At 41.4% G+C, this 18,117-nt stretch overlaps 1 protein-coding gene across 6 annotated transcripts in view; it reads left to right on the forward strand.

Moving 5' to 3' along the window:
• SEPTIN11 (septin 11) overlaps positions 1-18,117 on the forward strand; it is an 87,383-nt gene that overhangs the window by 35,765 nt on the left and 33,501 nt on the right. For all 6 annotated transcript variants that reach the window (XM_054591833.1, XM_054591835.1, XM_054591846.1 and 3 more), the window contains exon 2: positions 9,031-9,145. In XM_054591833.1, coding sequence (XP_054447808.1) covers positions 9,031-9,145 — 115 coding nt within the window. The remainder of the gene's footprint in view (positions 1-9,030; positions 9,146-18,117) is intronic.

Raw genomic sequence — 18,117 nt, forward strand, 5'->3', positions numbered from 1 at the left:
TTTCCTTCTGCAAGAGGGTGGAGGCCTGTACATTTATTCAGGTTTTTAGCAGTAGGCTTCGCAGTTGGTATTATTCTAGGGTCTCTCGAACATGTTGAAGTAGATGTTGCATTTGAGATGAGAAGGTGGAAGGGAGGACCGATGTGAATTGAGAATGGGAGATGGGATGAGTGCCATTGGGAGGTGTTGGCTTAGAGGTACCTGGGCCTTGGACACACGGGAGGGAAGAGGGGTCAGGACGGGAGCTGTTAGCTTGGGGTTGGTCACTGGAGTCACGGACAAGGATGAGGCCGTCTGAGGAAAGTGTGTCAAAGGAGGACAGAGAATTATGTCCATTCTTGCAACAGCCCTGTGAGATAGTTTATGTTAAAGTTGACAAAACTGAGGCTGAGAAGTTAAAGGACTTGCCCTAGGTCACGCAGCTAAACAATGGCTGCGGCGCCCTGAGTCCTTGACTTCCTGTGTCAAACACTTTCTGCCGTCCTGTCCTGCTTTTCTGCTCGTGCTTACCACTTTCAAGGTGACTTGGTTCTGTTATTGGAAAAACTCATATTTCGCTCAAAAATTTTATACCCACCTAGTAGCTGCAATAACAATTGCAGGATTAACTCCTTTAAAAAGATTTTTTTTTTTTTAGTGTTTATTTTTGTTGTTATTATCATTACCTGATTTTTAAAATCTTATTTTCTACTAAGAAAAAGTGTGAAGTGTTTTTTAGGGGGTGAGGGAGGTCCTAATTCAAATATCACAGAAACATAATTTAGAAAGTAAAATTTTTCTATAGTCCTATCACCCCCCCAAAAAACCCCTTATACCAGATTATTTTTGCAAGGATCTGGAAAAGCAAAATTTTTTCCCTCCTCTGGCAGTCTTTTGGAGAGAGTTACTTGGAGAAGGCACTTGAAATTGGGGCAGTTACTCAATATTAATCAAGATCTTTTCTGGTTATTTGGTGGTGTTTGCCAGGGCAGCTCTTTCCGTCTGGCAGTCAGAGTTGATGTCCCTGGCTTTGTGACTTGGGGGCTGGCCCCTGGGTTCCCCTTCTCCTCAGTCCGCGCTTCCAGCTGGGCTGCACTCAAGTTCTTTCCTCATATGGTTTTCCTCCTAACTGTTCCCCTCTCCTTCCTGGATCTGTCTATTCTGCTGCTTGTGTGAGACAATTTCCTTGGGGGTTTTCTTGGCTCCAGCCTTGGGATTTCTTGGTCTAGATGGCAAGCCAAGTAGCAAGTGTTGTCCAAGGCATCCTTAAAGAACATGGTTCTCATTGGTAATGAGATACTTCAGGCATTTATATTGTGACAGTTACCCCAGCAATGCCTCGCCTTGAAAACATCGCAATGCAGGCTTCATAGTTGTGGTTCGGGTTGATACTTTGCATTCCAGTGTTTTCTCTTTTGCATGAGAACTGAGGGCGTTTCCCATCTTCCCACCAACTTCCCCTTCTTTAAAAGAGAGTATGAAACCAGTTCAATACTCCCTGAGATGTAGTTATGTAAGAGTATGTATCTACAAAAATAATCGATTGGGCGCTTGGGTGCAACTTACTTTTTGGACAGTTTGTAAGGCTAGAATTTCTCCAAATAGTGGGAAGTGCCAGTCAGGGATTTCATGGGAGAATCAGCGTGTTCTTCTCGTTGCCGCTTCAGCCTCTGCAAGTAGCAGAAACAGGACCTCAAAAAGAGACATAACCTAAGATGAAGGGGTACGTTCCTCTCCTTTTCTCCAAGTGGGCATCTTCTTTATGGAGAAAAGACAGAGAGTAAAGAGAGGATGCCCCATAGTTCCATCTCAGCTCCAGTTAAAACTGAACGTTCATTTTCTTAAGATTTGAGTTTTAATCATTTCTACCTCCTCCCGTCAGGCACTGCTGGTCAGAAGGACCCTGTATTTTCATCTGAATATATAAAATCTGCATACCCCCTGTACATAGGAACTATCTACTAAATTAATAATATTTAACAATGCTGCAGACTAATACATGTTTTTGCATACTATATAGATTGCTGGAGTCACTGGAAGAATGATAAGTTAATCATGTAAGTTCTAAGGTTGCATAGCACCCGGTACTTTGGAGAGCTTACGGTTAGAGATCTGTGACTGTTCAGTTCATATCTGTGTGTCCCACTAGATTGTGAGCCCCACGAGTCAGGAATGCTTTGTTTTCTCACCATCATCTCTTTAGCATTTAGCATGGTTATCCAGCACATGTTCGTATTCAATAAATATTTGTTGAATGAATGAAAAGCATGAGTAACAATTTACTTTTCTTCTTGAAGACAGATGATTAACATACACAGAAGAGTTATTTCCTGTTTTGTTTTGAGGCCATAAATCCACATTTCAAATATCTTGTGGAAGGCTGCAGGCATAGCTGAAGGAAAAAAAATAATGTTTTTAAGCGGGGCAGTTATAGAGGGTAGGTTTATAACTTTTTAAAAACAAGTCATAATTATTATATTTAAACAATCAGCAATGCAAAGGTCAGGTGGAAAACACAGAAGCTTGCACACAGATTTATGTTAGGTTTGGAGTTTCCTGCGATAACTGATAGAAACTCCATTTCAAGAGTTATTGAAAAATTGAGCCGTCCTGATCTGGCAAGAGAAAATACACTACCAGGAATTTTTCATTCTGTGTTGGCTTTCCTCAAGCAAAATGACAGTTAGATTTACGCATCTCTTGACTTCCAGATTCAAGAAACCTTAGAATTAGCATTAGAACTAAAGACTTTGTTTAGAGAACATCTGGTTAAATCTCACTTAACGTGAGAAAACATAAGACTGGGGAGTAAATGACCTGGATCAATTTAATTATAAACAAGATGTTGAGGAGAATGTAATCAGCACCTCTTGTCAACGAAAAAAACCCCAGCTCTCTAAATGAGTACATAAAAGAAGTTATCTCTTAAATTAAAAAATCATTTAAATTTTAAAAAGACAAAGCTCTTTCTAAGTTGTAATATCTATCTTTAAAGGTAAAAATTAAGTCTCTTGTCAACATACGTTAAAACATACACCCTCTTGGTAACATGCTCTGGCTTCCGCTGGCTGATAAGGATCAGCACTATAGATGACCAAACCACACCTACCGGAGGCCTTCGGTTTTAAAAGTGGAGAAACGGATAGCAAGCACTTTGCTTTTGAGCATGATGAATAGAACCCATCTGGGCACAGTTAGTGGGTTCATTTCAAGAGGCTCTGGGCTGAATTAAAATAGAAGCAAAAGGGAAGATGGGGATCCAGACGGGTTTGCTGCCGTGGAGGAGGCTGATGCCTGTGGACAGGAATGGGTTCTATGGCAGCTGTCTCCTTGGCTTTGTAAATGGCTTTCCTTTGTAGGGTGGATGTTCTTCCTGCTACAATCCTCATTCTCTCTTCCATTTCCTCTTTGTTCACTCTGGCGTTTCCTTTGTGTTTTTTCTCTGTTAGTCTGAGGGCGTTGCTGATGAGCAGCTTCTCTTGGCATGCCCAGCAGCCAGAGGGGGGGAGCCTGTTTCATTTCAGACTTTGAAATTACACTTGTCTCTTCCTCCCACCTACCTAATTTAGGGAAAGGAAGCCCAGGTTTCCTGAGGACCCGTTAAAGGCTAGGCGCTCTCATACATGCCATTTCCGTAGCTCCTCCTAGCCACCCTGCCAAGCGCTCCATTTTTACTGATGGAAAAACAGAGATTAAAGCAAGTAGGAAGCAAAGCTGGGATTCAAACCCATGGCTGTCTAACTCCAAGCCTTTTGCCATCCTGCTTCTGGTTAAGCAAGGTTTGGAATTCTGGAACATTTTAAATCAGCACTCAGAATGTAAGTGTGGGCAGACATTCTTATATAATTTGTTTTATAATTAATTCAATAATGAAGTCAGCCTGGCATCATCTGGAATACTTGTCAATTATAAACTTCAGAGTAGACATTCATGATAAAGGATCATAATATGATCCTTTGGGCATGGATAGCATTTTTCTGGAATTTTTCTGCAAACTGGGCTTTTGTTAGCCTAGTAGATTTGGGGAGCTCGGGCCTTCCTCAATGCCTTCTGATTTTCCCTAGCCAAAAACTGCCACCCCGCTTCCCCACCAATATCATCCCACAGTTAAAGTCGTGTTGTTTATTGCTTTTATCCTTAGTAGCATTACACTTACTTCAGTCTTCTCTCTGTTGCTACATTGTACCCCTCTTAAAAGCGGAAGAGTGTTTATCAGTGAATAACAAAAATAACATATTTTTCCCCCTTAGTACTTTGAGCAGTGAGCATTTTTGAATGAATAAATAATTGTATCCTTGTAGAGGTGTTCTGAAAAGCAAAAAAATGAGATTGTTAAGTTAAAGACTGGTTATTTTATTTTATACCACAGAATTTAGTCACAACTTATTTCAAGGTAGGATGGGCATACAAGTTATCCAAGTATAAACCTAAACAGATTAGCAAGTGGAGGACTGAATCAATTAAGGTCTTCTTACTTAGTGGCTTCATGTTGGTCAAAACTAAGCCTTATATTATTGGCTTCATGTGCCATAGTGTGCGAAAATCAACATCTAGTCTCAGCCTTGCCAGGACCAGTGAAAATATACTTGGAGTTACTTGCCAATACTAATTCTTGACTTCCACCTCTTATGGCTGCCAAAGAATTGCAATTCTAGAGCACTTTTTCCCTTTCTATTTTAACATACTGGATTTTTATAACACTAAAACCGTTGTATTGTTTGGAGCTACCGGGAACTTAGATCAGCGATTTTCAACCGGTTGCCTCAAGAATTTTCAGACCATGCAATACTTGACTATTTAGTCAGGGTACTGACCTCTTTTCCTTTAGATTGTCAGATTTAAAAAATGACAACCAACACAATAATAGCCATCCGGTGTGAGTGAATCAAAATCATACCAATTTTTTTATTTGTCAGATAGGCAAAAAGTAAAATATTTTTGGTGAGCCACAGAATTTTAGTAATTGGTTTATATGTGCCATGAGATGAAAAAGATTGAGAATGGCTGCCTTAGATCATCACGAGATAGCAGTGACTGATGTCACATTTCCTCCCCTCAGCTTACTAACTGTATAACCTTGGGCAAGTTACTGAACTTCTATGCTCTGTTTTCTCATCTGTAAGTTGAGGTTGGGTAATAACAGTTACTACCTCATAGAATTTTTAAGCTAAATTAATTAGTTTATTCATGTGTTAGGAACATTGGAACATTGGAAATGGCCTATAGATGTTTTCCGCAGCATTGGAAATGGTCTACAGATGTTAGCCACTATGGTGATGATCATAGAATATCAAATAACTTTGAGTCACCTTTATCCAATCATTATTTTCCTTTTATTGGCAAGGGGTATGTTCACTGAAATTTCATAATAAAAACAGTGACAGAAATAAAATTTCCGTGGGATCTAGAAGGTTTGGCTATGTAAACACTGGCCCTTTCAGACAGAGGAGCTAGTATGAGTGAACCCTGATGGGGAGAAACCTGGGATTGTCCCAGGAAAGGCCAGCAACTGCGTTGAACTGCCATATAAGGGGCTCCCTGGGGAGAAGTGGGAGATCCAGAAGGAACAGAGATTTGGGTTTAGCCTGTGGCGGTCTTGAGATGGCAGGCTAGTGAGCTTGGACCTTTAAATGCTGTGATTTGTTTGGCAGCAAGGCCCAGAAAGGATTAGAGAGAACAGGATCTGGACAAGGAGACCAGTTGGAAGGCTGTTGAATGAGGAGGAATAGAGAAAAGGATGTGGCATTGATAGCACTTTGGAATTGATGCAGGGGGTAGGTGGGTCTCAAGGAGAGATAAGTGCCACCAACAGAAATAGGGAGTTCTGGAATAGGGGTGGATTTAGAACCGAGGAAACTGCTTTCAGTTTGAGGTACAGGTAGGACAACCCAAGACAACCCTTTGATAGAAATTCAGAACTGGAATGCAGGCGAGGAGATTGGTTTCAGAGATAAATTCTAGAGTCAGTTCTGAGAGTGGTAAAGACAGAATCTATGAGATAGATTCCCAGAGACCACGCCTCTAGACTCGGAAGAGACCCCACATTCTTTGGACAGAAACAGCTAAGGCATGACACAATAAACACGGTGCCATACAATGCTGGCGTGCTGGAATTTGCTTCAGCTGCTGTTGTGAGTTAGGGCCTCTCCTCACGTTTCCTACATGCCTTCCAGGTTTTAGCCTGTTCATGGGCCAAAGGGGAAACTCCTGCTTCTCTTTTCCCCATCACATACTGATGGATAAGAACTCCCAGGATTCCTTTAACACTGGGCAGAGAGCTAGGCTCAGGTAATGGAATTTTAAAATGGCATTATAAAATTTACATATTTTATATTACGAAGTTAGAAGACAAAGACTCTGAAGACAACTTCAAATTTAAAAAATTTCAAGTCCAAACTGTTTTATAACCTTTCATTTTGTGTGTGGTTTTTCAGTGGGTATAAAAATACTCAGTGGATGTGTGGGCGGTTTCTCGTGTTTTGGAAATGGTGAGAATGTGCGATGCTGCGCATTGGTTCTGGGATGAGAGCTATAATTACTAACTCCGATTCTTTACCAGGATTGGCTCATGGTGGATATCTGAGTCTAAAAAACCCAACACTCCAGAATCCAGACCAATAAACCACTCCTCCCTCTTGATCCCTGGAAATTAAAAGAATTTTTGTGGCAGAGAGGAGAGAGAGTGTAGGATGGTTCTTCCTAGCCTTCCTAGCGTCTCCTTTTATGCCAGTTGCTGACTGTTTGAGTCAGTGATGCGACTGAAGTGCAGGCTGGTGTGGCCTCTGCTAGCTTGATACACGGCAGCCACTGCACAGCTGTGACGGAAAGAGTTCTAAATATAACCCAGACTCCTTTCAAACCCGCCTCCCTCAAGTCTTGGCGGATGTGGGAAACGCCCCAGAAAAACCTTGCTCTCTGAATCTCTGAGGTATCTGAAGAGGAAGGGACAGGGGATAAGGAAGCATTAGGGCCGCGTGGTGTTTGGGGAGGCCTGGCCAGCCCCCAGGACCGCTGCCCCCGGGGGCCTGCGCCGGAAGCTGTTTGGTGAGCTGTCCACCGTGCCATCCTGTTCTAGGATAAGTGCCTCCTCTTGAGGCTCATATTCACTGTTGGCAGGTTTCAAGGAAACTATTCATAGACCAAGCATCTGTTTTCTGTCCCATTGACCTCAAACCTGCAGCTGCCACCATGGTATCCAGGCAGTGCAATGGTTTTTAGTGTTTTTCACAGAGTCAGAATTTTAGAGCTGGCAAGGACCTTAGACATTATATTGTTCATAAAACTTTTGCTAAAAGTCACTGCACTCAGGGAGTTGCATTTTTCTGCCCATATAGCAGTGGTTGTAGCAATTTGGAAATCGAGTCTCAGTCCTTTATTATTAAAAGAAATTACTTTCATCTTTATCTAACACAAATAGCCATAATGAAAAACCAGTATTTTATTTTAAAAAAATACGTCTAAGTGACCCTGGGCAAAGCTTTTTCTTTTTACATAAAATATGTAAATTTTATGTAAAAAGAGCTTCAAATATACATATTTTAATAAAGCTCTTTTTCTTACCCAAACATCCGTATTTTGAATATAAGGTTCATCTGGCAACAGAGCCAGATCACCACGAGTCTTGTTTTCAAGAAGGCTTTCAATATCTAGTTTTGGGAATCCCAAACCATAGCTGTGGTGTCGCAACTGAGGGAGCAGAGCTGACTTCTGCTTTCCTGGGAAAGAGGATTCACAGATTTATCTCCAACACCCGCAGGAGGCCTTCAAAGCCCAGAAGGCAACTGGCACCATTTTATAAAACAGCATAAACCACCCAACTTTTTAAAAAATTATATTTTACTGCTTATGCTATTAAAGTTGTCCTGATTTTTCCCCTTTGCCACCTCCACCCAGCACCCCCCACTCCCTCAGGCAATCCCTCCACCATTGTTCGTGTCCTTGTGTCCTTGGGTCATGCGTATAAATTCTTTGGCTACTCCATTTCCTTTACTGTTCTTAACGCCCCCACAGCTAATCTGCAACTACCTATTTGTACTCCTTAATCCTCTCACCTCTTTACCCATTCTCCCTCCCCACACCCCCATCTGGCAACCGCCTGGAAATTTCTTTTCTCTTGCTGCCTTTAAAAGTCTCTCTTTATCGTTAACCTTTAGCTTTTTAATTATGAAGTGTCTTGGAGTGGTCCTCTTTGCATCGCCCAACTTCTGTCCTCACCCAAGGACATTGTGTTTTTCATTGCTTTTAGAGGGAAAGGAGGAGAGGGAGAAACAGCGATTGGCTGCCTCCCGTTCATGCCTGGACCAGGGATAGGACCACAACCTTTCAGTTACCAGCGACACTCCAGCCAACTGGGCTACACCAGCCAAGGCTAAATCACCCAGCTTTTAAAATGTGTAACTCCCTAACCCAGTCTCCTTCAGTAAACTGTGAGGAGGCTGGATGAAGAGAGCCTGTGCTAGGAGCTGTGTAGAGGAGAACAGAGAAGCCCCCAGAAGCCTGTGCTGCTAATGGAGGAGATGTGACCAATTCATGTGCTGAGTAGTTTTTAACTATGTTGCATTATGGTGGTTACAGAATCTCCATAATTGTACAAGCATGTCTCCTCCACTGTGAGCTTCTCAAAGCTCCTTCAATGTATCTGGAAGAGTGTTATTTATTTTTTACTTTGGGTTGAAAGTAATTTAAAAGTTTTTCTTGAGTGTTCAAAGCTATCAAAATGGTTGGAGTTTTTTATGTTTCTTAATACATATCTGAGACAGTCACCTCTAGAAAGTCAACTTTCCCTGGACCGATATACATATAACAGGGCATGAGGCACCTTGGGAGATAGTCCACTTTGGGAGTCAGAGAGTCTGTTTTGTGGAAAGAGCATGGCTTTGGAGTTATTAGTACCTTCCGTTGTGTAGAAGACAGTGAGGGAGTGGGTAGAGGGGGAGCTCTTTTTCCCATGCATGCCAAGAAGAAAGGAAGGGAGGGGGTCATGTCCGTCATGTGTGGTAACCAGGTGGCAAAGTTTATGGATTCTCAAACATTTCCCCTCTGAAATTCCAGAATGAAGAGCTTCGAAACTTGTCTCTGTCTGGCCATGTTGGATTTGACAGTCTTCCTGACCAGCTGGTCAACAAGTCCACTTCTCAAGGATTCTGTTTCAACATCCTGTGTGTTGGTGAGTGACTCATCACATGCTGCCAAGCAAGGAGTCTGACCTTTAGCTGGCAGGTGATGTCAGAGGGACATATTTCAGGGATATAAGTAGAATGATATTTTCACTTTTTTTTTTTTTTCCCATTTGGAAAGCAGGGCAATAATGCCCACTCTACATATGTCACGTAGTTACAAAGATTGAAACTTGTATTTGGGTAAATGCTTTGTTAAGTTTTGCGGTGTTGCACAAATTATTTTTATTTGTGTCACACAGTCAAGTTAGTGGTCAGTTTAATGTAATTATTAAGCCATTTATTTTAATTTTTGATGGGGGAAGGGACTTAGACCCTAACTAGCCACAAGAAGCTAAAAGAAGGAACTGAGACGTGCATACATAGTAAGATGACTGAGAAGCCTTTGAAGAATTTGCTTCTAGGGTTTCTGACCACAGTGCAGTGATATCCTCCACTGAAGTGTTTTAAAAGGATTTCTACCTGCAGTAAGTACAATCTCAAACCACTCTAACTACTTTAATAAACTTAAAATGTTTACAATTTTGGCTTTTAGAGCAAAAGACAATTTAAAGTTCAGTTTTATATTTGAAATACATTTTCTGCCTGAATTGTCAAATTAACTTTTGTCTTTAAGTTAGAATCTAAAGTTGACCTTAGCTTATTCCTGGTAGACAGATGGCAAAGGCTAAAGAGATCTGACTTATTTGCATCCTTGGTATGTTTTATTCATATCCCTCAGTCATTGCACAGTAGCCTAAACGTGTGGCCATTTTTCTCCTCTCTATCCGTATCCATTTTAAGCTAAGAGGAAGAAGGTAGAAAAGAAGGCGGAAACAGAGAAAAATAGAAATAAAAATCCCTTGTTGGTTTGAAGCAAAAATGTCCCTGGAGCAAATAATGGCTTGTCTTTTAACCTCTCTGTCACTCCTGATGAATGACCAGCCTAGACAGCAGTGAAGTGGTTTGGGCTCCCTTGTTTGGCTGTCGTTGCCCTCTGGGCATATACTCCTGAGACATCCCTCTGAGGGAGACCAAAAGGAATTCTGTGTTTCTCTTTGTAGCCAAGTGGACCATCCTTCTCCCAGGCTCGGCAGAATGTACCAGATTTATTTCTCTTGTCCCAGTAAGATGAAATGAATTTTGAAAAGCGGTGTGTTCCGTCTGAGAACCACCATTGTGTAATATGATAGTGAATGGAGGGGAGGGGCGGATGCTTTCCTATTTGAAAGTATTTGAACATACTGAATGTAGCTGCTGCAGTGGACATTGATTAGTAAAAAGCCACAGTTGATTTACACACAGGCCAGCTCACTCTCTGGCATTATGTCTTCTGCACTGTATAAGAGGAAGACTGGAGAAAAACATGACCAGGGCAGCCAGCTCTCATGCTTTCCCCTTTCTCTGTGTGAAGCCCTTTAAAATTCAGCAGGGGACCTCCTGAATGGCAGCTAGTGCTACAGAGCGGCATAAATGAATATGCCTTTTCTCTTACAATAAATGCTCATTACAGATCCTGCAATTCTTCATTAGCATAGCAATTTGTTGGCAATTTGTTGATTTTTCTATTGAAAAGTGGGCTAAATTGTAGGCCAATTGCTATTCTGGCTTCTCTTCCCTGCCTTCTCCAGCCTTGCCTTCAAAATCAGCTTTGCAAATACATGTAAGTAGGGGAAAGCCTTCCAGGGGGACTGGGCTTGCTGGATGGACCTGGTTTAACAGGGTGTGTGGTGTGATGTGGCTGTGTGAGCTCATTCGCTGACCCCCTGTGTCACACAGCACACTTACTGTGCTGGTTGGAATTCTTCACAAGCCACATCCTTGCTGCCCTGTTGGATTTGTGAAGCAGCTGCTGTTTTGACTTGCCTGGGTAGCTGATAATACCTATAATTCTTAGATTTTAATTCTGGTTCCATCCTTAGACATGTTTAAAATTAGTTTTTAAAACTAACAAAAATGATACATACTTTTTCTTTAAAAAACGATAACCCCCTCTTTTTCTTATTTCATCCTCATTTCCATTCCAGAAAAATAACACTATGAAATTTTTCTAGAAACTTTCCACACCTTTCTGTACTTGGAAATTATTTTTGATGGTTTAAAACAACACCAGTTTTTATGATTATAATTATTATCATGTTGCAGTTCTCTAGAAGTCAACATGTGTCTTACTGGGCTAGATTCAAGGCATCTGCAGGGCCTTGGTCCTTTCCAGAACCTCTAGGGGAGGATGTGCGTCCTTGCCTTTTCTAGCTCCTCGCGGCTGCCTGCATTCCTTGGCTCTTGGACCCTCCTTCTTCAAAGCTAGCAACATTGCATCTCATCTCTCTTACAGTTCTTGTATTAGGAAGTTTTCCACAGAAAGTTACTAAAATCCCGTTTAAACCCCCAGGCACTGAAAAGGTAATACAAATCCTGAATGGTGTAATAAGAACAGTTGGCTCTAGGCACTCAGAGAGTGTCTAAGGGCTGTGTCTCTGGTTCTTGATCCTGCTTGCCTCTGCTTGGCTTCATGGTGAGGGTTTTTCTTCCTGGAGGTAATATGGCCTCCTGCAGGGCTGCCAGCTTAGCATCCTGGCAAGGCTCACTGAGCAATCACAGGATGTCTCTCATGGACCAGGTCCAAGTCCTTTGCCCACTCTGGGTGAGATGGGGTGAGCCCAGCTCCAAAACGCAGGAGGTTCCCTGTAGGAAAGAAGACTTGATCAGAAAGGAGATGGGCATGGGAGAGGCACATGCTGGACAGATGTACTGGGTTGGCTAAAAAGTTTGTTTGGTTTTTTCCATAAGGTGGCTCTAGTAGTGCTTAGTTGTCTTTAACTTCATTTGAAACAGTTTTATTAGATTGTATTGTGAGAGCTGTCATACCAGTTCGCATTTTTTAAAAACTTGTCAAATTGGTGATTTTTTTGTGCAGACATTTTAATATTGAGGATGGAATAAAATGTGCAACATTTTTGCTGTAATATGCTTTATTATTTCAAGAAGGTAAAAATGCAGCTGAAGCACGCGCGCGCGCACGCACACACACACACACACATAGGTGCAGTGTATGGAGAAGGTGCTGTGACTGATCAAACATGTCAAAAGTGGTTTGCAAAGTTTCTTGGTACTGCTGACATTTTGGCCAAGTAATTCTTTGCTATGGGGCTGTCTTATGCTTTGGAGGGTGTTGAGCAGCACCCCTGGCCTCCACCCACTAGAAGCCAATAGTGGGAGCTAGCCGACATACTCAGAATGTCCAAATCAATAAAGTTAGTGGTGAAAATGAAAAATATGTCCTTTATTTTATGAAAAAAATGAAACGAACTTTTTGACCAACCCAATAACAGCTCTCTCACAATTATATAAGCGCATTTTTAGTTTGGTTTTAGCGATCACGCTGCTCATTCTTCTGTGTGTTCTTTTTTTCACTCTACAGGGAGTCCTGGCTGCCCTTCCATGCCAGTAAGTGAAGCTAACAGGTTCTTTTCCATAACTCTCTGGAGCCCTGTAGTTGGCACCAGCACTAGCTCTTTGGGACAAAGGGGTGTCAGCATTAATATTAAGCATACTTTTCCTCAGAGAGTAGAACGCATCAAATCTTTTTACCATAAATATTTTATAGCAAAGTATCTGTATAAGAAAACAACTCTCACTGTCAATTAACAGTTCATCTATTTTTAAAATAAGTGTCTATGGAAAAGTGTTGTAGTTGATCAAAACACTTTGACAGCCACTCAGAGGAAGAGGTATCATATTCAGCTTGAGTATCTGTGGTGCTTTCTTTTCTCCTTGTCATCCTACTGCCCATTTGTGATTTTTTTACACAGTATGTGCATGTATGGTCTTTATAGCATCATTAAATAATTCTCATGTGATAAATATGGAAGGGAATTGAGAATTTTTTAAAAGAAGTTATGAGCCTAGTAAGAAAACTGAAGCTGTTTATCAAGAAGTCTTAGAATTGTAATTTTGTCTTGTGGCAAGACACTCCTATTGCAAATAGGAAACAAACCAGAGCAAAAACTGATCCTGGCATGAGCTTAGTCTCGTTTTAGAGGCACTGAACTAAATGTCTGTTATTGGCACTCACCTCTGTTGAGGTATGGAAAAAAATGTAGTACAGAGTGTGAGGGTGGTGTGCACACGACCGGGAGGGGTTGAGCTGGGCGCCAGAGCACCAGGACTTCATAGCTTCCTCCCTCGCCGCCTTGCTTACAGCAATGCGCTCAAGCACCCCGGAGCTGCACTTTGGTTTCAGTAAAGCTCCTCTGTCTTACCCCCGTGCTGTATTTCTCCAGAGCCTCTAAATTAGTATTCGACCTTTCTTCGCAATTTTAAACTTAAATGTCTCTCATTCATTTTCCAAAATGATGCCGGTTCTGTGAGACACTCCAGCATTGATTGGTCCAGCTGTATGTTGGCTCTTTGGGCCCATCCAAAGATACGTGAAATACTGTCACGTCCCTGCTTTTGAAGAGGGACCGGTTCAATAGTAGGGTCAAAGGAATGAGTAATACCTTTTGAAAATAGAAAATTTTAAAATAACTCAACCGTGATTGTTTTGAGGGAAGGACAGAAGAGGAATAGAAACCTGACCAGTTTAAGATCCTTTTGGCCAAGGCTGTAGTGTCAACATAAAGTGTAGGATTTTACAATCAAATCGTGAACATTTTTATCCCCTCTTGCTTTTCCAGGAAAGTATATAAAGTGGTTTACAGGATGAAATGAATGAGTAAATGAATAAAGGTATAATTAGCCACCCAAAATAAACTGAAATCAGGGACAGGGTCAGAACTCAGAGCCCTCCGGTCTGCCTGTGGCAATTAATTGTGTCAGGGATACGTCTGACTTTCAGCCACTGGTCAGAGCATAGAGGAAATCCATTCATTCAACAGATATTTATTTAGCCCATATTGTGCGCCACAATATGGGAAAAGTTTAACAATGACAGATTTATAGCATCTCTACAGTTCAAACAAAATAGTTGCTTGGGATGAAATTCTGTTACATCAGGAAAAATTTCTCCCCGGGGATTTTCAGGAAAGAGATATGGTAAACGTCCCCACGTGTAGGTCTACGTTCCTGAGTGTCCCCAAGTCAGTGCCGCTGATCCATGCAATGCCAAGTGTCACGTGCTGTTACCTCACGGTCCTCTCGCGGGCCACCAAAGCACGTTTCATCAAAGGCGATTCTCTGAGGAGATTAAACAACACAGTTTAGGTGCATTGCTCTCTGAGTATCTGCCTCAACCAAGAATAAGACTGAGATTATCACAAGCACGGTAACTTGGGTGATCATTCAAGTAGCCAGCCTTAGCAATCAGAGTAAAAGAAAGATCTCATAGATCAACTCTTTGAACACTCTACAATTACTTTCTAATTAATAATAGAGACCTTGTGGGTTTTTTTTTTTTTTTTTTTTAATGTTCAACTTAGAGTTTGTAGACTGAATAAGCCTGAGAATAGAATGGAAGCAGTAGGACTGCTTTCCACTGTGATGTGGCTGTCACGTGCCCCGGCGTCGGCAGGAGCAGGAAAAACAGAAGCCGCAGATAGCGCTTCGAGGGTCAATCTCTAATTATCCCAACAACGAAGCATTTTAGGTAGATGGATTTGCAACAGAAAAAACAAACTCTGAAAAATCTATCAAAGTGGCAGATCTCTGTATAAATGATCATCAGGATCATTTTTCTTTTCAATTAACTTTTAATAAATGCCCGCTCTGTGCCAAGCACTCTGCTAGGGACTTCAGAAAGGCTTCAAAGTTGGGATTAGTCATTAATTTTCTCAAAATATTGTTATAGTTCTTTAGTTTGAATTGGAACCTATGCCTAGTAAGCTTTCGATTACTCATTTAGAAGGACAATAAAAGTATTGAAAATGTCTTTCTTTCTGAGGCTGGAGAGCAGCCTCAAAAACTAATGCACTGAAAAACTCTCCTAGTTCTATAATTACTTTCATTCCAAAAAGCTGTCATTTTTCACTGAACTGCTTTTGGTAAATCACACTGCTACTAGAGTAGCTGTGTCTAATTACAGCTCTTAAAAGCACAGAGCATAGAAATGGAAAGTAAAGCACTCCAAAATTTAGAGGAATGGTGGTTTTTCCAACCCACTGATTAACCCTGTGCTATAAGTAGGGCCTGGAATGCTAATTGTTCATAATTTCCACCCTAATGTAAATAATTAAAATTACCTTGCCTTAAAAAAAAAAAAAGGCATGGTGTTCCTGATTGACATGTGCTTAACAAACTCTCACCCTAGTAAAATGAAATGTTAATTTCAGTCCTGTCAAGGTCACCTGGAGTCCTTGCCATGGAAATTGAAGGCTTTTTTGTTGTCCTTAGGGAAAGAGATGCAAGTTGAATGGGTCACCTTCTATGGACAGAATCTGTACCTTACACAGAGACCTTTATAAGGTAGTTCTGTTGTTGCCCTTTTGTCCATGGTCTGCAAAGAGGTAAATTGTGAAAAGAAGTTTGCCGCATTGAGAAAGTTACACATGTAACAGACGCATAAAACAACTGCATCACCTACAGTATTGAATTGCCTACCAGATTCTAAATATCTTAAGAGTGAGGACCTTATTTTGTTTCTGTATCCATTACATAGTAACTTTGTTTTGCTCAAAGTTATCATGGTAAGCCATGAATCATGGATATGAGCTCGTTGAGCTCTATTGTGTTAGGGAGCACAGACTAGTTTAGATTACTCTTATTGATGGGGCCTGTTTGGTAAGACTATTCAGGATGGTAAAGAAGACAGGAAGCAATCTCAACTGCTCCACAGCCAGAGTTCATGGAGATCTGGAGTGACATTTAGGATATTGCAGAAGTTCAAGCACTGTCTGTCATCATCTATTTTTTATTCACCACTTTATCCCCAACACCTCTATCACATAGTAAATGCTCAAGTACTGTTAATGAATGAATTTCAGATAGTAAGCTCTACTGTATCTATCTGCTGTTTTTCTCCTGTATTCCCAGCTAATGGTCTGTCAACATGTCTTCGATTTACCCAAAGCCTTTGCTGCCTTATGGCTTCTGCTTGTTCACTTCTCTCTGTGTATTTTCTCTTTTTTATGCCGTTTTCATGAGTGCAGATTGTACATCTCTCATTCAAACTGCCAGAGATGGTGGGGGGTGGGGGGAGTAGGGAATTGAGCAAAAAACAAAAAACAAAAAAAAGGAGAGACAAAAACCTCATGGCCATGGCCAACAAGTGTGGTGATTGCTGGGGGCGGAGAGGTGGAGTTGGGGTATAAAGGGGATAAATGGAGATGGACAGAGGCTTGACTTGGGGTGGTGACCATGCAATACGGGGGGGGAACTAATCTACAGACCTATTCAAATTCCTCAGTTTTCCCACTATTATTTTTTTTCCTGGCTTTGAATCTAATGTAGGATTAAATATTCCATTAAATTGTTGTGCCTGTTGAGTTTTCTTTCATCTAGGACAGTCCCTCAGTCTTTCTCTTCTTTCATAATCTTGATAGTTTTGAACTTTTATTTTATAGAGTCTCTCTCAATTTGGCTTTGTATGATGTTTCCTCTTGATTAAATTTAGGTTGTGCTTTTTGGCAAGTGTATTATAAAAATGGTGCTGTGCCCTTGTCCAAGTGTCATAACAGGAGGCACATATATCACTATGCTTATTACTGGTGATGTTTGTTAACTTTGATCACTTAGTTAATATAGTGTCTTTCTATTTCTCCACTGTGAAGTTATTTTTCTTCGTCATTGATAAATATCTTTTGGGGAGAGATGTTGGGACTATGTAAGTGTCTCTTAAAATACAGTTTAAGGCTGGCATGGCTCAGTGGATTGAGTGCTGGCCTGCGAACCCAAGGGTTGCTGGTTTGATTAGTCAGGGCACACGCCTGGGTTGCGGGCCAAGTCCCCAGCTGGGGGCGCACGAGAGGCAACCACACACTGATGCTTCTCTCCCTCCTTTCCCCTCTTGCTAAAAATAAATAAATGAATAAAATACAGTTTAATAAATATACAACAAGCTGCCAAAGAGAGAAGTTGTGATTGGTTAGATAGGTCACTGCCCAGCGTGGAGCACTGTCTCAGAGCCTAATGATTAGGCTCCCGTGGGTGCCTTTGTTCAGGGGGCTAGCCCTGGTTAATTACTAGTGGTCACTAGGTGTAAGGAATTGTCTTGCTTGTAAGAGGAATGTGGTTATGGCGGACACTTAGAATGTTATTCCCATAATAACAAATTAAGAGTCTGATTGGTATCCAGTCAGCGATGTTCCAGTCAGAATCTAAGGTGTGGGAGAATGTCATAGCAGGCTAGATCATCGTCATATTCCCAGAATTTGGCACAGAGCTTGGTACACAATAGGCAATGAAAAAATACTGGCTGAATGGAGGCTGAAAGAAGAAGAAATACTTTGATCTTATCTGCATCCAGGGCCCAGTGGGAAAGGTTAAAAAAAGTAAGGCAAACACACTTGAACGACTCATCCTGTCAGTGAATCATTGTAGTCAGTGGCCAACCACACAAGGCTGCTAATTAGAGAAAGCTCAAATCCAGAAAAACTCCTTCCTACCTCACTTTTGCATTCCGTTGGAAAGCAATGAGTAATGTGGAACTTCTGATTGGTAAGCAGGTTTTGCCATTACAGTGGGAGGCTTGCCCCAAGGCCTCAACCCCAGGTTCTTTTTTCCCTCATGAAATTCCCACCATCTTAAAAGGCATCATAGAAATCGTTTAGAAGAGGAGCTGTTCCTGGGATTTGTTGGAAAGGCTGCACCATATTAGCTTGTTGAAATTGAGCTGGAAGTCTAATTAGGAGGTTTTCCAGATTTAAAAAGACAAAGGCTTTCCTATGGGTAATGGTCTTTGATTTCTACTTCCCTTTTCCACTAACACCTATTCAATCACCAACGCCACCACCAATAACAAGGGTGGGGTGAGTTCTTTCTCATTGCCAACTATTTTTGACTCATAAGAAGGTAGAATTAAGGAGAACCTTGCTTGGTTTTATTATGC

Source organism: Pteronotus mesoamericanus, unplaced genomic scaffold (genome assembly GCF_021234165.1).
Source record: "Pteronotus mesoamericanus isolate MK-2021 breed Mesoamerican mustached bat unplaced genomic scaffold, CSHL_Meso_final contig_130, whole genome shotgun sequence".
NCBI lineage: Eukaryota > Metazoa > Chordata > Mammalia > Chiroptera > Mormoopidae > Pteronotus > Pteronotus mesoamericanus.